General features: G+C 47.1%; 2 protein-coding genes across 2 annotated transcripts; one reads left to right on the forward strand and one right to left on the reverse strand.

The window, feature by feature from the left end:
• The first annotated feature begins 5 nt into the window (after positions 1-5).
• Positions 6-18,717, forward strand: LOC128750617 (myosin heavy chain, fast skeletal muscle-like). Its single transcript, XM_053850933.1, has 42 exons — positions 6-1,416; positions 1,622-1,765; positions 1,833-1,989; positions 2,498-2,525; positions 2,601-2,715; positions 2,776-2,868; positions 2,940-3,003; positions 3,080-3,178; positions 3,247-3,350; positions 3,523-3,661; positions 3,730-3,848; positions 3,925-4,074; positions 4,141-4,311; positions 4,715-5,024; positions 5,095-5,171; positions 5,534-5,621; positions 5,690-5,807; positions 5,865-5,988; positions 6,053-6,189; positions 6,297-6,552; positions 6,615-6,857; positions 6,983-7,159; positions 7,220-7,365; positions 7,731-7,821; positions 7,890-8,279; positions 8,365-8,491; positions 8,557-8,675; positions 8,746-8,942; positions 9,014-9,197; positions 9,259-9,424; positions 9,498-9,622; positions 9,692-10,000; positions 10,084-10,287; positions 10,354-10,479; positions 10,544-10,714; positions 10,925-11,029; positions 11,097-11,192; positions 11,265-11,399; positions 13,353-13,398; positions 13,476-13,532; positions 13,615-13,686; positions 18,390-18,717. Exons 1-40 carry the CDS (start codon positions 1,216-1,218, stop codon positions 13,505-13,507), a joined length of 5,883 nt encoding a protein of 1,960 aa, XP_053706908.1. The 5' UTR covers positions 6-1,215; the 3' UTR covers positions 13,508-13,532; positions 13,615-13,686; positions 18,390-18,717.
• Positions 12,762-22,522, reverse strand: LOC128750619 (myosin-1B-like). The gene is made up of 39 exons (XM_053850937.1): positions 22,319-22,522; positions 22,026-22,169; positions 21,784-21,940; positions 21,692-21,719; positions 21,521-21,629; positions 21,371-21,463; positions 21,230-21,293; positions 21,060-21,158; positions 20,897-21,000; positions 20,649-20,787; positions 20,456-20,574; positions 20,235-20,384; positions 19,997-20,167; positions 19,621-19,927; positions 19,405-19,481; positions 18,879-18,966; positions 18,664-18,781; positions 18,484-18,607; positions 18,283-18,419; positions 17,474-17,729; positions 17,161-17,403; positions 16,928-17,104; positions 16,719-16,864; positions 16,480-16,570; positions 16,021-16,410; positions 15,833-15,959; positions 15,643-15,761; positions 15,384-15,580; positions 15,141-15,324; positions 14,907-15,072; positions 14,718-14,842; positions 14,346-14,654; positions 14,084-14,287; positions 13,807-13,932; positions 13,567-13,737; positions 13,392-13,496; positions 13,213-13,308; positions 13,013-13,144; positions 12,762-12,944 (listed from the first exon to the last, which is right to left on the reverse strand). Exons 1-39 carry the CDS (start codon positions 22,520-22,522, stop codon positions 12,924-12,926), a joined length of 5,817 nt encoding a protein of 1,938 aa, XP_053706912.1. The 3' UTR covers positions 12,762-12,923.
• Positions 22,523-23,200: the final 678 nt, after the last annotated feature.

The raw sequence follows: 23,200 nt of genomic DNA on the forward strand, positions 1-23,200 counted from the left end.
ACAAAGCTACAGCAGCTCAACTTCAAGTGTCTTTTAGGTGACATTTTCTCACATTTTATTTATAATTTAACATTTTTTTTGGTTTGGATGCTTTTTTTCAAATGCTGCATTCAAACTCCAAGAACCTATTTTAGACAAAGAGTGTCAAGTTCCTCTGCAAGTCTCTCTTGGCCTGACCTGATTTTTTCTAGCTATTACCTACATCACTCTTGTATGGCTTTCTTGATGTGTTTTGTGGTCTATTTCAACCCGAGGCAAGAAGCAGTGGCTCTACTTTGAGTCACTTTTGAATGACGTTCACCTGAGACAGTCTCGCGACTTTCTTCAACCAATACTTAACTGATGAAACAACCTCTCAACGTTGACTTGACGAGCCTGTCTTCACATTTGATCCTTCTAACACAGCAATGTCTCGAGTTTCCGACACTCTGTTCGTCTCCTTCTAAATATGTCCCACATGTGTTTCCACACTGCCGCTCTGAGGTGCTACGGACGTCTCGCAGTGTTATTGTGTCAACAGGGTTGACAGCTACTTCTCAAGGTGCCGTGGAAGTTAACCTGCGTAAGGTCGATCAAAGTTAAAAACACACTGCCGATGAGATATGTCACATGGTTTGCTGTATCAAGAAAGACAAAAGTAACACTGTCAATGAGCTGCCTCTGCATACTGAGGACACTTGTTTTAGTCTGGAGGAGCGAGTAACGAGTGTCCTGACCTCTGGTCTGAAGGTCAGGAAATCCTCGAAGAGCCGCAGCTGGTTCTCGAGGTCATAATGAAGTGCTCACAGGAGTTGATATCATCACATCTCGTCAGGGTCGAGCGTCCTTGAAGATGTGGGTGATGCTCTTGATCCGAGAGTGTCTGAGAGGAAAGGAGGTGTGATCTTGCCGCCCTGTTGGTCAGACTGGACATGAGTAAAAATAGTTCTGGAGGATCGACACCTGCAGCTGCAGCTTTTTTCTCATTACACTCCAGTTGCACCTGAAAACTTGCTAATACCTCTTTGATATTTGGAAAGAGTCACTTTGCCAAGTTGGGAATGAGCCTGCTGATAAAAGGGGCTGGGATCTGTGGCTGATTTTCAGGCTTGCTGAGTTTCCTCAGACTTGTGGCTGCTGTTACTGGAAGATCAGCTCAGTGTTTTCTAGCTCCGTAAGTTCTCACACATCTGCAGTTGTACCTTTTTAAAGACTCTTCTCTCTCCAGGTGTCGCCATGAGCTCGGATGCTGAGATGGCCCAGTACGGGCCGGCGGCTGTCTTTCTTCGGAAACCGGAGAAAGAGAGAATCGAGGCCCAGAACCGGCCGTTTGATGCCCGCACTGCATGTTTTGTGCCGGACCCCAAGGAGCTATACGTCCGTGGAGTCATCCAGAAGAAGGAGGCAAACAAGGTGGTCGTGAAGACGGATGCTGAGGTGAGAACCACAGACATTACCACCAAATTGTACCTGACAAAATAAAATCCAGATTGTCGGCTAATATTCCCTGATGATGCTTTGATCTGAGAATCTGAGGAGCTGATCCTCATCCTGCGACCTCATACTCAAAATATTTGTAGAGCTACGCCACCTCCTTCTGCTTCACAAGGACCGGTTGTTCTTTCATTCACGTGGTGTGCAGACGGTGACGGTCAAGGAGGAAGACGTGCACCCCATGAATCCTCCGAAGTACGACAAGATCGAGGACATGGCCATGATGACTCACCTGAATGAGCCGTCGGTGCTGTTCAACCTCAAAGATCGTTACGCCGCATGGATGATCTATGTGAGTGCCGGTGTCTCGCGCTCACGTTGGAGTTGACCATAGTAATTATGAGACATCTGGTGAGCAGACCTACTCCGGTCTCTTCTGCGTCACCGTCAATCCGTACAAGTGGCTGCCGGTCTACGACCCCGTGGTGGTGGCGGCCTACAGGGGCAAGAAGCGCATGGAAGCTCCCCCTCACATCTTCTCAGTGTCGGATAACGCCTATCAGAGTATGCTGACTGGTGAGAAATATGTTTTTATTATCTAAATAACCCATTAGTTAAAATGTAATTTACCGTTTTGATAAATCTATCTAATTATAAACTTAAAGGTAAAATATTATTATAAAATTTAAGTAAAAATTTGAAAATTGCTTAAATGGTCATCACGATATTTAATTCATTATTGAAGTTTCAATTATGGTCTGGAAATTTTGAACCACTCATGATTTTGTTGCATTATAAAAATCTTAGTAATATAAAAAAAAAATTACTATGTAATTGAGCAAACACAATATGTAAAACTAAACTAATAATAGAGAAAGGTTGAGAATAGAGAGCATTTTTAGGTATTATCATACCACAAATAATACCTCAGCACTGAATATTGTTAAACTCATTTGAAGAATTGGCTGAAAAAAGAATACTTATGGATAGCTGTACAAAAGTTTGTCGGGTAGGAGTTTCAGAATCAAGAGTAAGACCTTATGAAAAAGTGGGACTCACATTTAAAGAACCTTCTCATCTTCAGATCGAGAGAATCAGTCCGTCCTTATCACGTGAGTCTTCCAGACATTTGTAGGTTTACTTGAATATGACAGGCAGCTCATGATGCCGCTCCACTGTGTGTGTAGCGGAGAATCCGGGGCAGGGAAAACCGTCAACACCAAACGTGTCATCCAGTATTTTGCGACAATCGCAGTTTCTGGAGGAAGTGAGAAGAAGGAGCAGCCCTCGGGCAAAATGCAGGTAACGGAACCAGGAATGAAGTTCCACATTTGATGTTTAGAATTGGTTTGACTTTTCCAGGGTACGCTGGAAGATCAAATCATCTCCGCCAATCCCCTGTTAGAGGCTTTCGGGAATGCCAAGACTGTGAGGAACGACAACTCCTCGAGATTTGTACGTGGAGTTCCTCAACAGTGAAAGCACCTCACAATAGTTGAAGTTAATTTTTATTTCATGCGATGTAGGGAAAATTCATCCGAATCCACTTCGGAACGACTGGAAAACTGGCCTCAGCGGATATTGAAACTTGTGGGTTTGTCTTTCTTTAGTATGACAGTCTTTTATAGTCCGAGAAGATGCTGTTGTGATGTGTCTGGCAATGTAGATCTGCTGGAGAAGTCCAGGGTGACCTTCCAGTTGTCTGAGGAGCGGAGCTACCACATCTTCTACCAGATCATGACGGGGCACAAGCCGGAGCTCATAGGTGGGTTGGTTGAGCTGTTAAACTCCTTTGTCATCTCATCATTGATCGCTGATTCTGCTTGTCTTCAGAAATGCTGCTCATCACGACCAACCCGTATGACTTCCCCATGATCAGTCAGGGTCAGATCTCAGTGGCGAGCATCGATGATAAGGAGGAGCTGGTGGCCACGGACGTGAGTGTCTTCAGTAATGAAACACCGTATCACAGATGTGTTGGCTCAGACTGGGCAAGAGGTACTCTGAATCAGATAAAGGAATTGGACTCCATGTCACATATGATATTGAAATGACTGAGCAGTTCCCATTATCTTGACTGTGATCACTGTGTTTGACTTCCTCCTGCAGACTGCAACAGATGTCTTGGGCTTCACCAACGATGAGAAATTGTCCATCTACAAGCTGACAGGCGCTGTGATGCATTATGGGAATATGAAGTTCAAGCAGAAGCAGCGTGAGGAACAGGCAGAGCCAGACGGCACCGAGGGTCAGTCTGAGTTTTGCTCTTATCTTTTGTGAGGTGCTTGGAATATTAATATTGATGTGGGGTTTCAGTGGCTGACAAGGTCGCTTTCCTCATGGGCCTGAACTCTGCTGACCTGCTGAAAGGACTCTGTTACCCTCGAGTGAAAGTGGGGAACGAGTATGTGACCAAAGGTCAGACGGTCCCCCAGGTTGGTGAAGAAATGTGCTTTTAGATACCACTTCAGATGAAGGGCTCTGACGGTCCTCCGATCATGCTTTCATCAGGTCGCTAATGCAGTTAGCGCTCTGGCTAAGTCCGTGTATGAGAAGATGTTCTTGTGGATGGTCCTAAGAATCAATGAAATGCTGGACACCAAGCAGCCGCGGCAGTTCTTCATCGGCGTGTTGGACATCGCTGGATTTGAGATCTTCGACGTGACTGAACACCAACACTTCTTTGTTGCCTGTCGGGGATTTTTCTTAACTCAGGTTTGTGTTTAGTACAACAGCATGGAGCAGCTGTGCATCAACTTCACCAACGAGAAGCTTCAACAGTTCTTCAACCACCACATGTTCGTGCTGGAGCAAGAGGAGTACAAGAAGGAGGGCATCGACTGGGAGTTCATCGACTTCGGCATGGACCTGGCCGCTTGTATCGAGCTCATCGAGAAGGTGAGCTATGTTTATGTTGTCAGGGACTCCATCCAACGGGGCAGTGAAGTGTCTTTTTATCACTTTCAGTGCAGCTGACCATCGACTCTGTGAGTAAGGAACCACATATTTGGAGAAATAATGTTGTAATTTAGTATCAGAAAGTCCTAATTATCTTTCATAGCCTGATAAAAACAGGAAAATGGTCATTCTCTGAAGATTTCTTCATATTTGTACCGAAAGTTTCCGAAGAATTTCTTGCTGTCAGCACAACTTTCTTAGTGTCCTAAGAAAACCATATTTTCCCTCTATACAATGTCAGAAACAGCTTCTACTCTATCTTCTTGAATTGTTTGAGTCTTGAGCAAGTAACGAATGAAATGACAGCCCATCCTTAATCCGATTCTGGTCCTGTGTCAAACAGCCGATGGGTATCTTCTCCATCCTGGAAGAGGAGTGTATGTTCCCGAAAGCCTCAGACACTTCCTTCAAGAATAAACTCTATGATCAGCATCTTGGGAAGAACAACGCCTTCCAGAAGCCCAAGGTGGTGAAGGGGAAGCCCGAGGCTCACTTCACTCTGGTGCACTACGCCGGCACAGTGGACTACAACATCACTGGCTGGCTTGAGAAGAACAAAGATCCTCTCAACGAGTCTGTCGTCCAACTCTACCAGAAGTCCTCAATGAAATTGCTGAGCTTCTTGTATGCCACGTTTGCTGGAGCAGAAGGAGGTATGACAGCAGCGCCGTGGTGAGCTTGTGATCTTCAAACTCAGAACAAGCTGGTGTTTCTGCCTTGTAGACTCTGGAGGTGACAAAGGGAAGAAAGGTGGCAAGAAGAAGGGCGGATCCTTCCAGACTGTCTCTGCAGTTTTCAGGGTGAAACACATTTGCTTTTTTCATAAAACAATGCGAGTGTAAAAACTCAATACCGACAGCTGAAAGATCATAGAATATCAAAGTCTGTCTGTTAAGTGTAAGTATTGTGACTTACGTTGCGTAAACCTTTGTTACTCTCCGTATGTGGTGACCTGTCTATCTTATCTATCTTAAAGTGAGCAACGTTGTGGCGTATGTCGTCTACGTATTTAGGTGTCATCAGTATTGTGACCCTTCAAATTCATGCTGTCACAGATGTATATCTTGTTCAGAGTTATGCAGTGAAGACACGTACACCTTCCTCTAAAAATCAATTGACACTGCTCTTGGACATTTACAAAGAGTTGAGATGATGATTTCAGGAAAATCTGGGGAAACTGATGACCAACCTGAGGAGTACACACCCTCACTTTGTGCGTTGCCTGATTCCCAATGAGGTCAAAACTCCAGGTATGAAGATTCCAAGAACTGTGCTGCAATATATTTTGCTCATTCTGGACCGACCTCTGCCTCCGCAGGTGTCATGGACAATCACTTGGTGATCCACCAGCTCCGTTGCAATGGCGTGTTGGAGGGCATTAGGATCTGCAGGAAGGGATTCCCAAGCAGGATTCTCTATGCTGACTTCAAGCAGAGGTGCTGCGTGCCATTATGTACTGTGTGAATAACTGCTGACTCAATATATTTGAGCAGGTACAGGATCCTGAATGCTAGTGCCATCCCAGAGGGCCAGTTCATTGACGGCAAGAAAGCCTCCGAGAAGCTTCTGGGCTCCATCGATGTGGATCACACTCAGTACCGCTTTGGTTCCACCAAGGTTTGTGTCCAACCCCTTCTAATCTTAGTTTGTCAACATGCACATATTCCTTCATCTGTCACAGGTTTTCTTCAAAGCCGGACTTCTTGGGACTCTTGAGGAGCTCAGAGATGAAAAACTGGCCAATCTAGTGACTCAGACTCAAGCTGTGTGTCGAGCGTACCTAATGAGAAAGGAATTCTCAAACTGGATCGCTCGAAGGTGAAATGGTGCATGCAATCTTGAGATCCTAACACCGTTGTTCAATCTGTGGCAGGTCAGTGGTGATGTAAGACATCATCATCGTCAGTCTTTTGTCTTTCTTTCAGAGACTGTGTTTGGATCCTCCAGTACAACCTGCGCTCTTTCATGAACGTCAAACATTGGCCATGGATGAAACTCTTCTTTAAGATCAAGCCCTTGCTCAAGAGCGCTGAAACCGAGAAGGAGATGGCAACAATGAAAGAAGACTTTATTAAGTGTAAAGAGGATCTGGCCAAGTCAGAGAGCAAGCGGAAAGACCTGGAGGAGAAAATGGTCTCACTTCTGCAGGAGAAGAACAACCTCCTCCTTCAAGTTCAATCTGTAAGTGTCTGTCTTCAAGACAGCCCTAATGAGATGGTAGGTCTTACTGATGTTTTACTCAGGATTCTGAGAATCTGTGTGACGCGGAGGAGCGATGCGAGGGCTTGATCAAGAGCAAAATCCAGTTGGAAGCCAAACTCAAAGAGGTGAGCGAGCGGCTGGAGGATGAGGAGGAGATCAACGGTGAGCTCACGGCCAAGAAGAGAAAGCTGGAAGACGAATGCTCCGAGCTGAAGAAAGACATTGACGATCTGGAGATGACGTTGGCCAAAGTGGAGAAGGAGAAACACGCCACGGAGAACAAGGTTTTTACTCCTCAGTCTTAAAGTTGATACTTTTGACCGCACAAGGTTTAGTACTTGAAAGAATCAGTCTTGTTTGTCGAGTTGTGGAGTTCAACAAGTACTTGTTGATCGTGACCTCTTCACAGGTTAAAAATCTTGTGGAGGAGCTGTCCGGTCAGGAGGAGAACATTGCCAAACTGAGCAAAGAGAAGAAAGCTCTACAGGAGGCTCACCAGCAAACTCTGGATGACCTTCAGTCAGAGGAGGACAAAGTCAACTCTCTGACCAAAGCCAAGTCCAAGCTGGAACAGCAAGTGGACGATGTAAGAGTGGTCCCTCATCAGGCAACTTCAGCCTCATCTAACAACCATCTCACTCCACAGCTGGAGGGGTCACTGGAGCAGGAGAAGAAGATCCGTATGGACATGGAGCGAGCCAAGCGGAAGCTTGAGGGGGATCTAAAGCTGAACCAAGAATCACTAATGGATCTTGAGAATGACAAACAACAATCTGAGGAGAGAATAAAGAAGTGAGTTAAGATAGTTGTGTGGAAGTGTGGGGGGTCAGTGCATAAAGACACAACGGATGATACCGCTCTGCTTTGAGCACCGTTTTGTTTCTGAAGCAATGTTTAGAGGGTGCTTATGTCGCATCCTAGCTGACCATGGATGATGGCTCCGGGCTTCTGTGCGCATGAGTGGGTCGATGGATCAGAGGATCTCAAAGTTATCTCTGTATCAGGAGGTTGTGACGCCATGCTGGAGGATGAGCTGACCTTTATTTTATGGTAGTGGCTGCATTGAAGGCCCAAGGACGGACTCCATGATGGAGAGGAGAGGCAGTTGTACTATTATGAGGTCACATCACCTCTGATCTTTGATCTTTTTGTCACAGAAAAGAGTTTGAAAACAGTCAGCTGCTCAGCAACATCGGTGACGAGCAGTCAATCAATAACCAGCTTCAGAAGAAGATGAAGGAGCTCCAGGTGATGACACATATTTGTTTGGTCGATCCGATACTCATGAACTCATGAGACTTCTTCCTGTGTCAAAGGCTCGAATCGAAGAACTGGAGGAGGAGGTGGAAGCAGAGCGTGCCGTGAGGGCCAAGGTGGAGAAGCAGAGGTCGGACCTGGCCCGGGAGATCGACGAGGTCAGTGAGCGGCTGGAGGAGGCCGGAGGAGCCACGGCTGCTCAGATCGAAATGAACAAGAAGCGGGAGGCAGAGTTTCTGAAACTGAGGCGCGACCTTGAAGAGGCCACGCTGCATCACGAGGCCACGACCGCTGCGTTGCGCAAGAAGCAGGCAGACAGCATTGCGGAGCTTGGAGAGCAGATCGACAACCTGCAGAGAATCAAGCAGAAGCTAGAGAAGGAGAAAAACGAGCTGAAGATGGAGATTGACGATCTGACCAGCAACATGGAGATGGTCGCCAAAACCAAGGTATACCTCACACTTATTCTTCTGTTACCATTTGTCTAAATGCAACCTTTTATTTGAAGACATCTTCCTGTTTCATGTCCTCCAGATAACTCTGGAGAAGACATGTCGCTCCTTGGAGGACCAGATCTTGGAGTTAAAGACCAAGAGCGATGAAAACACTCGGCAAATGGCTGATCTTACCAATCAGAGGGCTCGACTGCAAACTGAAAACGGTATTTATTCAGACTCACACAAATCTTTTGACAACATGCATTTCACTGACCAACACTTGTTGCAGCGGAATATTCCCGCCAGTTGGAGGAGCGGGAGAGTCTGGTGTCCCAGTTGACCAGAGGAAAGCAGGGATTCACCACTCATATTGATGAGCTGAAGCGGCTGGTGGAGGAGGAGACCAAGGTGCACTGAGGTCACCCCTGTATTAATCTTTTGTTGCTTTGATCTTGATGGATTTGATGTCTCTGCACAGGCGAAAAACGCTCTGGCTCACAGTCTGCAGTCAGCCCGCCATGACTGTGACCTTCTCCGGGAGCAGTATGAAGAGGAGCAGGAAGCTAAAGCAGAGCTGCAGCGGAATCTCTCCAAGGCCAACATGGAGGTGGCCCTGTGGAGGAACAAATACGAGACGGATGCCATCCAGCGCACTGAGGAACTGGAGGAGGCAAAGTAACGTCGAGACTTTTTTTGACTGAAACACTGGCATGGTCCACCATCTGAAACTTTACCTGCTTCTTTAGGAAAAAGCTGGCACAGCGCCTCCAGGAGGCTGAGGAGCAGATTGAAGCAGTGAATGCAAAGTGTGCCTCCCTAGAGAAAACCAAACAGCGGCTTCTCAATGAGATGGAGGATCTGATGGTTGATGTGGAGCGTTCCAACAGCTTGGCGGCGACTCTAGACAAGAGGCAGAGAAGCTTTGACAAGGTCCTCAATTTGGAGTTGGAGCTCCTGATTTTTCTGACACTAACTCAGTGATCCTGAGCAGGTCCTGTCCGAGTGGAAGCAGAAGTATGAGGAGTCGCAGGCGGAGCTAGAGGGAGCTCAGAAGGAGTCTCGCTCTCTCAGCACGGAGCTGTTCAAACTGAAGAACTCATACGAGGAAGCTCTGGATCACCTGGAGACCATGAAGAGGGAAAATAAAAATCTTCAACGTGAGCACAAAATCACTTAATAGGGTACTTGGTGGGCATCAACAATCCCATGAGACAATTGTGTTTGAAACAGAGGAGATCTCAGATCTGACTGAGCAGATTGGTGAGGGCGGCAAGACTATTCATGAGCTGGAGAAGTTCAAGAAGCAGGTGGAGGCAGAGAAATATGACATGCAAACAGCATTGGAAGAAGCTGAGGTAAAACACCTCCATGTGTTTAAGCACCTTTCAGTGTGTGAGCTGTTCAATCAAAATGTATTTTCAAAGGCGTCCCTGGAACAAGAGGAGTCCAAGATCCTCTGTATTCAGATGGATCTGAATCAGGTGAAGGCGGAGGTGGACCGCAAAGTGGCAGAGAAGGACGAGGAGATCGACCAGATGAAGAGGAACCACCAGAGGGTGATGGAATCTATGCAGACCACGTTGGACGCTGAGGTCCGCAGCAGGAACGACGCTTTGAGAGTGAAGAAGAAGATGGAGGGAGACCTGAACGAGATGGAGATCCAGCTGAGCCATGCTAACAGGCAGGCGGCTGAGGCCCAGAAGCAGCTGAGGACCATACAGGGACAACTGAAGGTTCAAACCTGTCTCGGTGCATGTTTCAGAATGAGTTCCAACAAAGTGGAAATGAGTAAATGGTTTCTGAAATGTGCGACCAGGATGCTCAGATTCACCTGGACGACTCTGTGAGGGCTCAGGACGACATGAAGGAGCAGGTTAACATGATGGAGCGCAGGACCACCCTGATGCAGGCCGAGATCGAGGAGCTGAGAGAAGTGGTGGAGCAGACGGAGCGGAGCAGGAAGATGGCGGAACAGGAGCTGGTGGACGCCAGTGAACGGGCTGGACTTCTGCACTCTCAGGCAGGAACAGCAAGATGTTTTCTCTTCCGTTATTTATATGTTTAATAGTGACGGCTGTGCCAACAGAACACCAGCCTGCTGAACACCAAGAAGAAACTGGAAAATGATGTCACTCAACTTCACGGGGAGATAGAGGAGGCAGTGCAGGAGGCCCGGAACGTTGAGGAGAAGGCCAAGAAAGCCATTACTGATGTAAGCAGCTTTGTTGGCTCGATCATAGTCTTCAGGTCAAGATGTCAACCTTAAACGTTTGCAGGCGGCTGTGATGGCAGAGGAGCTGAGGAAAGAGCAGGACACCAGTGCTCACCTGGAGAGGATGAAGAAGAACCTGGAGGTGTCTGTGAAGGACCTGCAGCATCGCTTAGATGAGGCAGAGAACCTGGCCATGAAGGGTGGCAAGAAACAGATGCAGAAACTGGAAGCCAGAGTATGTGACAGTCTGCAGTCGAAAATGTCATCTTCTCACTTTAATCAGTTGGACATTATTATGATTATTTTGTTAGTTTGGTTCCTGATGTTCTTGGTCTGAACCTCCATGATAGTTAAATGTGCTTTGGAAGATAAATGACTTAGACGGTCCTGCACGAAGAGTCAGTCGCTCCTTTTCACCCTCACCATTTAACATATATTTGCTCAGGTGCGTGAGCTGGAGAGTGAGCTGGATGCTGAACAGAAGCGTTCATCTGAGTCCATCAAAGGTGTGAGGAAGTATGAGCGCAAAGTGAAGGAGCTCACCTATCAGGTAATATTGAGATGACCATGTCATGTGTCTGGAGACAACACAGGGTCAGCGTTTGTTCTGTTCAAAGGCTGAGGAGGACAAGAAGAACAATGTGCGACTGCAGGACTTGGTGGACAAGCTCCAGAACAAGATGAAAGCCTACAAACGCCACGCTGAAGAAGCTGTGAGATTCTGCCTCCACAGTGAGATATCCAGGCCCAGGAAAGATGGTGAAACTCTTGTCCTTTAACTCCAGGAAGAGCAGGCCAACATGTACATGGCTCGGTGCAGGAAAGCTCAGCACGAGTTGGAGGAAGCTCAAGAGAGAGCTGACGTGGCTGAAGCCAATGCCAACAAGCTGCGAGCTAGGACCCGCGAGATTGGGTCAAAGGTGAGGTTCGACCACTGTGGTCTTTCTGTCGATCAAGATTAGAAATGAAGCCGTGACTTGACCTGAAGTGTCGTTGAGAAATAATAATATTTAATCAGAGAGGCACAAATATACACTCGTGACTTGCATGAATGAAGTATTTTAGTGAGCAAGGTCCCCGTGATTATCACATATCTGCTGCCGTTGTTTGCTTCTTCTTCTTCACAATGCATTCTTTCACCTCGTCTGCTATAACCATCGTCGTTTGGTCGTCATGTGCTTGTCTTCCAGGGGCCAGAGGGAGCAAGTGAGTAACCCGATTGGATCAAGACTGATCTCTCAGTCCGGTTTGAAACCTGGGAAATATAGCTTAGAGTGCAAGGGTAATCTAAAGAGGCCATCTCCTGTTGAAATATTCATGCTGAGTGTATAGTTCCAGCGTTGACCTGAAGATGTGGATTGAAGAGCTGTTATTTTCAGAGCCTGACATCACCTGACGTGTTACACAACACATCAGGCTACATTCTGCTAAACAAAGATCACCACGCTCACATTTTTATTTGTTATGATTGTATAAACAGCTTCGCTGTTATGCACCTGAAGTTGTAGCTTACGTCGCTCAACACCGTCACACGAACTGACTGCCTCCAGCATGAGCTCCCCCAATACATATTTCTGATCTTGTCCTTTCTGCTTACTTGTAAGTTAGTAGTTGGTCATTTATAATACTAATACTTATAAACTTAAATGAAATAAATAAATACAACCACTAAAATAGTCAACAGATTCCCTCTTAAATGCTGGCGTTTGTTCCATATTCTACAAATAATTAAAATAAATGCATTGTTAATTTGTTGTCGAGCAGATTTGCCATGTTGTGTCATCTTTGTTTCGCTGAGCTCAGCAATAAACAGTTTCAGCCTCTCCACTCTTGTTTCAGCCTCTCTTCTCCACTGTGTTCTGTTTCTCTCCTGAATTCTTTCTGATCGACAACTTGATAACTTGAGTCAATAAATCCAGATGAGATGTTTTTTTTAGGATTTTAATGCACACCGAGCAACATACATCAACTATGACACGACAAATCAACACCAGTACTTCCTGGTTGGTATCGTGTGACACACCTGAAGCCCGCTTCTCAGGAGATCCTCACTAAATTACAGGGTGCACCCGGGTCCCCATGAAGCCCTCTGCTGGTATTCATTCAGTTCACATGAAGTCACCACTTTTTTCAGCATATACAGGGTGGCATCCAAGTCTTATAATTTCAAAGACAGTTGATGGAGATATCTTAATCATCTACTATCTGTCTATGTCTTGGTAAATCCGTATTACAAGCAGAGCAACACACAAAGAGCAGTGGCACTACACTGGAAAAGTTGGTTCTGTGTGCCAATTTAAAGGCTCCCAGACTGTAATACCAGGTTGCACCTATAACCACTTAAGGTTTCCGACACCAGGAAGTACTTGTTCTTTAAAAGCAGGATTACATGACTGGTTAAGAGTATGTTGCATTCTACGGTGGTCACCTCCTCCAAGGAGCCGCTACTCGCCGCTTTCTTTATTCTGAAACAGCAAAGTTAAAATCGATATGTCATGCTCAGCAGGCGTAGTCGAAGCAAAGTGGGACACACCTTCCCCAGGTCCCGACTCTTGACCTTCATCTTGTTGACCTGTGACTCAGCAATGTCGGCTCGCTCCTCCGCCTCCTCCAGCTCGTGCTGAACCTTCCTCAGTTTGGTCATGTGGACGTTTGCTTGCTCTTCCTGTCGGGGAACAGGAGAGAAGGTTCTGAAACCTGCTGGAGTGTTTCTGCATGTCAGGAATGTCTCACAGCTTCTTCAGCTTGTCGCTTGTAGGCTTTGACTTTCAGCTGCAGTTTGTCCACCAGCTCCTGCAGCCGCATCATGTTCTTCTTGTCCTCCTCAGACTGAGGAACACAATGAGAAACAATACATCTGTTTTGTGTTACAGACTGCCGGCACTTACAGCAGGTACAGCATCGTCACCTACCTGATAGGTGAGCTCCTTCATCTTGCGTTCCAATTTGCGAACACCTTTCACGCTGTCTGAGCCATGTCTTTGTTCCGCCTCCAGCTCATTCTCCAGCTCCCGAACCTGAAACATGAGTTTGGCAATCTTGAGACTCCACTGGTAAATACGTTCTCAATCCATCATTCATGTTTACTCTGGCTTCCAGTTTCTGCATTTGCTTCTTCCCTCCTTTCATGGCCAGCTGCTCAGCCTCGTCCAGACGGTGCTGCAGGTCCTTCACGGTTATCTCCAGGTTCTTCTTCATCCTCTCCAGGTGAGCGCTGGTGTCCTGCTCCTTCTTTAACTCCTCAGCCATCATGGCCGCCTGCAAAACACAACCCTTTTATTTCATGTCGGTTTGTATTCAATGACATGCATTATATTGGTCAGCTACATCAGTGATGGCCTTTTTGGCTTTTTCCTCTGCATTCCGGGACGCTTGCAAACTTTCATCCATCTCTCCTTGAATCTGGGACAAATCTGCTTCCAGCTTTTTACGGCTGTTGAGCAGGCTAGTGTTCTGGAAGATCACAAATCAATGCAGTTACTTTTTTCAGATGAAACATTGTGTTGTCATCGTTGTAATTATCATTGAGATAGACTCATGTTCGAATGTTAACAAACAGTGCTTTGACATCTTGTTAGCTCCAAACATGCTGAGTCATGGTAACCTGTGAGTGGAGGAGCTGGACTCTCTCACAGGCGTCCAGCAGCTCCTGCTCCGCCAGCTTGCGGCTTCTCTCAGTTTGATCCAGGGCCGCTCTGATTTCCTCCATCTCGGCCTGCAGCAGGTTGCTGCGGCGCTCTGCGATGGCCACCTGCTCTTTCATGTCGTCGTTGTTTCTCAGGACGTCGTCCAGGTGGATCTGCACGTCCTAAATAATGGAAGAGATGAACAGGGGCTTCTTCTGTTGTGGCCAGCTGTGCTCTCACCTTCAGCTGAACTTGAATGTTCCTCAGCTGCTTCTGGGCCTCGGCGGCCTGCCGGTTGGCGTGGCTCAGTTGGATTTCCATCTCGTTCAGGTCTCCCTCCATCTTCTTCTTCACCCTCAGCGCGTCATTACGGCTGCGGACCTCGGCGTCCAAGTTGGTTTGCATTGTGTCGATGACTCTCTGGCTGCTTCTCTTCAACTGCTCGATCTCCTCGTCCTTCTCTGCTATCTTTTTGTCCACCTCGGATTTCACCTGGTTTAGCTCCAGCTGAACCCGCAGGATCTTGGTCTCCTCGTGTTCCAAGGATGCCTGAAGGAGGCAGCATGGAGTCAGAAAGCAGATCTGAATACGTGGACATGGTCTAGCAATGACCTCTGCCTCCTCCAGAGAACTCTGGGCTTCTGACTTTTCCTGCTCCGCGTGCTTCTTAGATTTCTCCAGCTCATGGATGGTCTTGCCGGTTTCCCCCAACTGCTCAGTCACATCCATGATCTCCTCTGTGACAGAAGCCATACTTGTTCATTTGTCCATTCGGCTGAAGAAAAGAATATCTTCACTTACGCTGGAGGTTTTTATTTTCCCGTTTAAGCGTCTCTACTTGCTCCAGAGATTCCTCAAAAGCGTTCTTCATCTTGAAGTTCTCAGTGCCCAGGGTCCTGACTTCTTTCAGAGCGGACTCCAGTTCAGCCTGGCCTTCCTCATATTTCTGCTTCCACTCTGCCAAAACCTGCACAGACATTTCCTAGCTGTCACACTCATGCGGTGTTAGAACAAGGAGTTATGCTTGAGAGCTACCTTGTCAAAGTTCCTCTGCTTCTTGTCCAGAATGGCAGCAGCAGCATTGGACCTTTCGATGTCCATCATCAGGTCGTCCACTTCTCCCTGCAGACGCTGCTTGGTCTTCTCTAAAGAGGAACACTTGGAGTTAACGGCCTCCACAGCTTCTTCTGCATCCTGCAGACGTACGGCCAGCTTCTTCCTGAAGAGTTACACAGAGTTGGTCCGGAATTTCAGCTAGGATTTAGATGTTGATCTCACTTGGCCTCCTCAAGCTCTTCGGTGCGCTGTATGGCATCTGTCTCATATTTGGTTCTCCACTGGGCCACGTCGCTGTTGGCCTTGGACAAACAGCGATGGAGCTCAGCTTTGGCCTCCTGTTCCTCCTCGTACTGCTCTCTGAGTAGCTCACAGTCGTGTCGCGCTGACTGCAGGCTGTGAGCCAGAGCGTTCTTTGCCTGACGAGACATCACTTTGTCTTGAAGCCTTTCCAACTCTCATCTATATTGTCCCAGCTTACCTTCACCTCCTCCTCCAGAAGTCTCTTCAGCTCATCGGTCTGCTGAATGAAAACCTGTTTTCCACGAGTGAGCTGTGACAAAAGGGACTCTTTCTCCTCAAGCTGGCGGGAAATTTCAGCTGAGTGACAGGGACTTGGTCAAAAAACAAATAATGGTGGAGTTGAGTGAATTTGCTCGACCGGCTCTCACTGTTCTCTGTCTGCAGCCGAGCCTTCTGGGTGGAGAGGTCGTTAATGAGCCTCATGTTTTCTTCTTCTTTGGTTTTGATCTCGTTCAGCTGATCCTCCAAAGTGCGACACATTTTCTCCAGATTGATCTGCACGTCAGAAACAGGCATCCGTGTCTTTGTTGAGATGAAGGCGAATTTGACTGGTTACCTTTGCCTTGGCCATGGACTCCACATTGCTGGACAGATCATCCATCTCTAGCTTCAGCTCGCTCTTCTCCTTCTCCAGCTTCTGTCGAACCCTCTGGACGTTGTCCAGCTGTTCGCCCAGCTCTGCCACACTGTCGGCGTGCTTCTTTCGTAAAGCGGCGGAAGTGGCGTCGTGCTGCAGCGAGTACTCCTCCAGCTCTCTGCGAAGTTTCAGAAACTCCACCTCGCGTTTTTTGTTCATTTCCACCTGAGCGGCTGTGGCACCTCCGGCCTCCTCCAGGCGCTCGCTGATCTCCTCCAGCTCCCGCGACAGATCCGACCTTTGCTTCTCCACTTTGGCTCTGGACGAACGCTCAGATTCTATTTCTTCCTCCAGCTCTTCGATTCTTGCCTTCAGAAAGGAGTTTTCATCATTGTTATTATATGAAACTGAAATAACAGCTGAGGCATGACACCTCACCTGGAGCTCTTTGATTTTCTTCTGGAGCTGAGAAGCAAGTGCCTGTTCATCTTCCAGCTTCGACTGCAGCTGCGACAACTCAAAGTCTTTTCTATGGATAGAATACGAATTAGCTGAATAATCTTCATCACAAACCTTAAAAGATCTGATAGGAGCAGGAAGTGTGTCATTCAAATGCGTAATTGGATCTGCAACTTCTTTGGCGCTCAAATATTAGACTTCAGTCAAACAGCACTTGCTTTTTAAGCTTTTCATCTTGCTGCTGCTTCTCATTCTCCAAATCCATGATGGACTCATGGGCCAGCTTGAGATCACCCTCCAGCTTCCTCTTGGCCCGTTCCAGATCCATTCTGACCTTCTTCTCTTGTTCCAGAGAACCTTCAAGCTTCCAGATCCAGGCCATTTATGAGTTAAGTGATTCAGTCGACGCACATTCACGACTCCATACCTCGTCCACCTGCTGCTCCAACTTGGTTTTGGCTTTAGTTAGAGCGTTGATTTTGTCCTCCTCCGATTGCAGGTCATCCAGGGTTTGCTGGTGAGCTTCCTGAAGTGCTTTCTTCTCCTTGGAGAGTTTACTGATGCTCTCATCTTGACTCATGATTTCTTCTGTCAGGTTCTTCACCTGCAACCAGAAAAGTTCATTTTCCTTCTGCCACCCAACATGGGGGTTCTTCTCACCTTGTTCTCTACGGCATGTTTCTCCTTCTCAACTTTGGCCAGCGTGAGCTCCAAGTCATCGATGTCCCTCTTGAGCTCAGAGCACTCATCTTCTAGCTTCCGCTTCTTGGCTGTCAGCTCTGAGTTCACCTCTTCCTCATCCTCCAATCTCTCTGTCACTTCCTTCAGCTTGGCCTCCAGTTGGATCTTGCTTTTGATCAGACCTTCACAACGCTCTTCTGCATCTAACAGGTTGTCTGCTTCCTGTCACCATAGATTCACAATGTGGACGACCACCATCAATGCTGATCATTTCGTCCTGTGATGTACTTACAGTTTGGACCTGCAGGAGAAGGTCATTCTTCTCTTGGACAACAGAAACCATCTTCTCCTCTAGTTCTCGGCGCCTGTTTTCAGATTTAGCCAGGTCTTCTTTGAGCTTTGTGAAGTCCACTTTCATCTGGGCCATTTCCTTCTCAGCTTCTGCGCTCTTCAGGAGAGGTTTGAGCTTAAAGTAGAGCTTCATCCAGGGCCAATGTTTGACGTTCATGAAGGAACGGAAGTTGTACTGGATGGTGTAGATGGCTTCTCTGGAAAGGTGAAACCATGTATGAGGCCAGTGAGACAGTGGAGGTGATAGAGGATGCTGATTGACATGACCACAGAAGATTGTTTTAAAAGAATACATTTGTTTGATGGAAATCCTCTCGATTTGGATCATTTGTAACAAGATGATGGAAACTGACTTGTACAAGAGTTAGACAGAAACGTGCTGCCAGAGATGAATCTGATTGACTCTCTTGACTATTAGGATGGAAATTTGATCCAGGATCATGGTGGATAACGATGTTCAAACTAAATCAGACGATTCGAAAGACGATGGAAAATCAGATTTCACCCTGTTACAAATGTTACTCCCAGCTAATCAATGCACTGCTCATCGCAGGAGCCAGCCTCCTGAAATAGAAGGCTAGTTGCTTGCCCTGCGCTGTTGAAGGATGCATGTTGGTATCATTGACATGCTCTCATCTATCGCACAGCTGCAGCACCAAGCTTCTGTTAAACTCTAAAAGCAACTGAGTCTGAGGTCTCACTGTCCTGAGGTTCTCAAGTACCGGTTGGATCAGACTTTACTTGACTTACTTCCTGGCCACCATCTTCTGATACTCCAGTCGGATCAAGAATCCCCGACACAGAGCCTGAGTCGACATCACCACCTGAGCTAAGCGTTCATCTCGCATCTCCTCCAGAGCGCCGAGCAGTCCAGCTTTAAAGAACACCTGCAAGAGAAGGCAGACTTCAGTAGGGAACCCTCATATGCCAACCACCAAGTCGACCCGAGACCTTTGTGTGTCCAAACTTGTACTGGGCGTGGTCCACGTCGATGGATCCCAGAAGCTTCTCAGCTGCCTTCTTGTTATCCATGAACTGACCTTCTGGAACAGCGCTGGCGTTGAGTATCCTGTACCTGTAAGAGTTTGCTTGTTGGTTTGAAGTCATCCCTAATGTCGCTGTGTCGTCTACCTTTGCTTGAAGTCTCCATAGAGGATCCTACTTGGGAACCCCTTCCTGCAGATCCTGATGCCCTCCAGGACGCCATTGCAGCGCAGTTGGTGGATAACCAGCTGGTTTTCCATTTCACCTGAGATCAAGGTACAAGTTTATTCATGTGGAAATAAATACAGTATATATAGTTCAGTTCCAGCGAATAGACTGAAGCTCTCTCCTTCATTACTCACCTGGTGTTTTGGTCTCATTTGGAATGAGGCAACGGACAAAGTGGGGATGAGTTGTTCTGAGATTGGTCATGAGCTTGCCAAGGTTCTCCTGAAACACAGATAGACAGGAGTCAGATACGTTTTTCCTAGTCTTCATCGAACAAGCTGCCGACACTCTACTAAGGAGTATGGTATTGTGAGTTTCAGTACCTGTGTGTGCTTTGGATCGGTTCCTCCTGCTAAATTACCGGTAATGGTTCAAATTTTCCACTTGTTAAAGCACCTCAATGGAGGATCCCTGGCTTGCCACAGGTAAAACCAGTCTGTAGGAAGGCTGCTCTTTCCAGTTGCCTTGCGAAGCCAGTTGAGTCAGTGTGGACATCCAGCTAGAATGGTGTTCTGGTTTCTTAAATTTGTGTTCCTGACAGGAACTACATCTCTGGCATCACTAGACTGCGCCATCAGCTACCCCATTTGATCTGGCTGCTATTTCTCAGAGGCAACTACTGCCCAAGAAGACATGCTGATGCTTGCTCTTTCAACGTACCCTGAATAGAGCTGACACAGTTTGAAAAGATGCTCCTTTCTTCTTTGATCCCTTTTTGGCACCACCAGCGGCTGGATCTGCAAGTTGAAGTTAAAAGTCAAGAACAAGTGTGTCCCGCAATGCTAGTAACCTGGACAGAGAGATGAGCATGGGTGAAATTGAAGACTATTTGAGGTTAGACTCTCACACCAAACCAGATTTTCACCAGGAACTTGCCATTTGCCCCTGAGTAGCTGGCATAAAACATGGACAAGGTTTTCACGGAAGACTTCTGGTAGAGTTGAACCACAGACTCGTTCAAGGGGTCTTTGTTCTTCTCCAGCCACCCACTGATGTTGTAGTCCACAGTGCCGGCGTAGTGCACCAGAGTGAAGTGAGCCTCGGGCTTCCCCTTCACCACCTTGGGCTTCAGGAAGCAGCCATTCTTGCCAAGATGTTGGTCGTAGAGTTTGTTCTTAAAGGAAACGTCAGTGGATTTCGGAAACATGCATTCTTCCTCCAGGATGGAGAAGATGCCCATTGGCTGGAGGTCAGAGAAGATTCAGTCAGTCAGCCAACAAGGACGAGATCATGCAGTATTTAAACTAATCACCTTCTCGATGAGCTCGATACAAGCGGCCAGGTCCATGCCGAAGTCGATGAACTCCCAGTCGATGCCCTCCTTCTTGTACTCCTCTTGCTCCAGCACGAACATGTGGTGGTTGAAGAACTGTTGAAGCTTCTCGTTGGTGAAGTTGATGCACAGCTGCTCCATGCTGTTGTACTAAACACAAGCCACAAAATTAATTCTATTTTACTTCCGTTTTTTTGGCAAGAAGGTTTAGTCTCACGTCAAAAATTTCAAAGCCGGCAATGTCCAGAACACCGATGAAGTGCTGTCTTGACTGTTTGGTGTCGAGCTGCTGGTTGATCCGCATCACCATCCAAAAGAACATCTTCTCGTAGACAGACTTAGCGAGGGCACCTATAGAGTTGTAAACCTTTGGAGAAGAAACATGTTTCTGAATCGATTTCAGACCAATATTGTTGACTTGAGTTAATCTTTTCTCACCTGCTGCACATTCTGTCCTTTCGTCACATACTCGTTCCCCACCTTCACTCGTGGATAGCAGAGGTTTTTCAGCAGATCCGCAGAATTCAGCCCCATCAGATACGCTGCTTTGTCCGCCTCTACACCAAGAACCAAGAATAATCACTTCCACGGTTGTGTAATTATGCCTCCTTCGCTAATTAGTGTTGTCAACCTTCAGTCCCATCGGGCTCTGCCTGTTCCTCACGCTGCTTCTGCTTGAACTTCATATTCCCATAATGCATCACAGCGCCTGTCAGCTTGTAGATGGACATTTTCTCATCGGCAGAGAACCCAAGAATATCGAACGCCTCCTGCCCATAGAGCGCAGGTGATAAAGAGTTGGAGCGCAAAGAACATTTAGAAGATGCGCCTTCTGCATCCTTTCACAAGTGGATCAGTAGGTATCTTAACGTCACTCACATCGGTTGCCATCAACTCGTCTGCATCGTTTATACTTTTGACGCTGATTTCTCCTTGACTGATGAAGGCGTAGTCGTAAGGGTTGGTGCTGATCAGCAGTAGATCTGCAACAGATACATTCATACATCAGTGTGCGGTCATGAAACCAGGTGAGTGATCTCACCGTTCAGCTCTGGCTTCCTGTTGCATGTCAGCTGGTAGAAGATGTGGTAACTTCTCTCTGCGGCCAGTTGGAAGGACACTCTGGACTTCTCCAGCAGGTCTTTGGAAAGAGTCATGGACAGTACCTTCCTCATTTACCCTTTTAGTAGTACACACAAATATTCAGCTCACATGTTTCAATATCAGCAGATGCCAGTTTTCCCGTCGCTCCGAAATGTATGCGGATAAATTTACCCTGTTAACAGAGCAAGTCAATACTTTCTGTGAAGCAGTGTGTAGTTGTCAAGCGCTGCTGATGTAAGACTGACTCACAAAGCGAGACGAATTGTCGTTTCTCACGGTCTTAGCGTTCCCAAAAGCCTCCAGCAGAGGGTTCGCCTGGATGATCTGGTCCTCGAGAGTTCCCTGGAATGAAAAGCATCGTCTGCCTTGGACTGAAATGTGCAACCTTCCTGGACACACCTTCATCTTGTTGACGCTCTCCTTCTTCTTGTCAGCTGAAACCGCTATTGTAGCAAAGTACTGTATGACTCGTTTGGTGTTGACGGTCTTTCCTGCCCCTGATTCTCCACTTCAGACAGTAGTAAATTAGTGAGACGTTGCATGATGTGGACATGAACTCTTGTTACTTACGTGATGAGAATTGACTGATTCTCACGATCTAAGAAAAGACAGTTGGAGGTCAGAGACTGGTGTTTGACTTTGGTGTTTCAGTGTTGTTTCACCTGTGAGCATGAACTGGTAGGCGTTGTCTGACAGAGCAAAGATGTGAGGCGGGACCTCCATCCTCTTCTTGCCCCTGTAGGCCTGGACCACCTCTGGGTTGTAGACCGGCAGCCATTTGTATGGATTCACTGTCACGCAGAAGAGACCGGAGTAGGTCTGTTGAAATGCAGTAAACAAGTTAGAACGGCATCAGCATGGCAGTGTTGTGTCTATTCTCAGATAGAACATTCAGGTGACTGACATAGATCATCCAGGCACGGTAGCGCTCCTTCAGGTTGAAGAGCACCGCTGGCTCATGCAGGTGTGTCATCATCACCATGTCCTCAATCTTGTCAAACTTGGGCGGGTTCATGGGAAAGACCTGGTCCTCTCTGACAGTCAGAGTCTGCACAAACGATGAAAGAAACTGAGAAATATGTTTGATTCCCTGACCGGATGGTGAGGTGGATCGAGCAAATGACTGAACACTGTTTGATGGCTGACATGATGGATGAATTGATTGAGCAGTTGGGATGGATAAACCACTGCACCCACTCTGTCATCCAGCGTCTTCACCGTCACTTTCCCGCCCTCCTTGTCTTGGATTTCGGCTTTGGCGTAAAGCTCCTTGTCATCGTGGACGAAACACGCCGTCTTGCTGTCAAACGGACGAGACTGAGCCTCTGTTCGCTCCTTCTCCGACTTTCGGAGGAAATGAGCCGCTGGGCCGAAGATGGCCATTTCACCGTCGGTGCTCATTATCTCCTGAGGAAAAAAACAAGTCCACTTGGAACTCTCATCTGAAGGAGATTGAGCTTGTACTTACGCAAAGATTCTGTCACGTTCAGGAAGAAGGAGAGAAAACCTGCAGTGGAACACAAAATGGATGGAGAACATTTTCAGTCATAGATATGAGCAGAAGGTCTGAGAGCTTGGATGCTGGAGGATGGACATGAAGGCAGGAATGTGTGGATGGAGGAAGGAAGTGAAAGTCGAAGCGTAGAAAAGCGTTTAGACAACTTGAATGAGTCGAGTATTGATGGATTGGGTCATTTCATGGTTGGATGAATGGACATGGATGGATGAAGAAACAAGCTACAGAAATCATGGCATCCTGATGTGATTGAAAGATGGATAGAGCAGAAGAGAACAAAGGAAATGATCACCAGCGCTGGAGTGTCTGACTCACCTCTCAATCGTCTTGCAGTAACAGACCACCGACGCTCGTACTGGGCCTTTAAATACCATCGATTGTCTTTGATGTGAGTCCGGCGTCTCCGCTTGGATAAAGTTACCGGAACCCCTGGTCTGGGATTAACAACAAAAGGCAGCTAAATATAGTTGAGCCCTAAAAACATGTCAATTAAAACTCATTCACCTCTGTTTTTTCCTTTTCAAAATAAGTCATATCTATAGTCATCTGTAATCAACTGTAGT

This window comes from Synchiropus splendidus, chromosome 19 (genome assembly GCF_027744825.2).
Source record: "Synchiropus splendidus isolate RoL2022-P1 chromosome 19, RoL_Sspl_1.0, whole genome shotgun sequence".
Classification (NCBI taxonomy): domain Eukaryota; kingdom Metazoa; phylum Chordata; class Actinopteri; order Syngnathiformes; family Callionymidae; genus Synchiropus; species Synchiropus splendidus.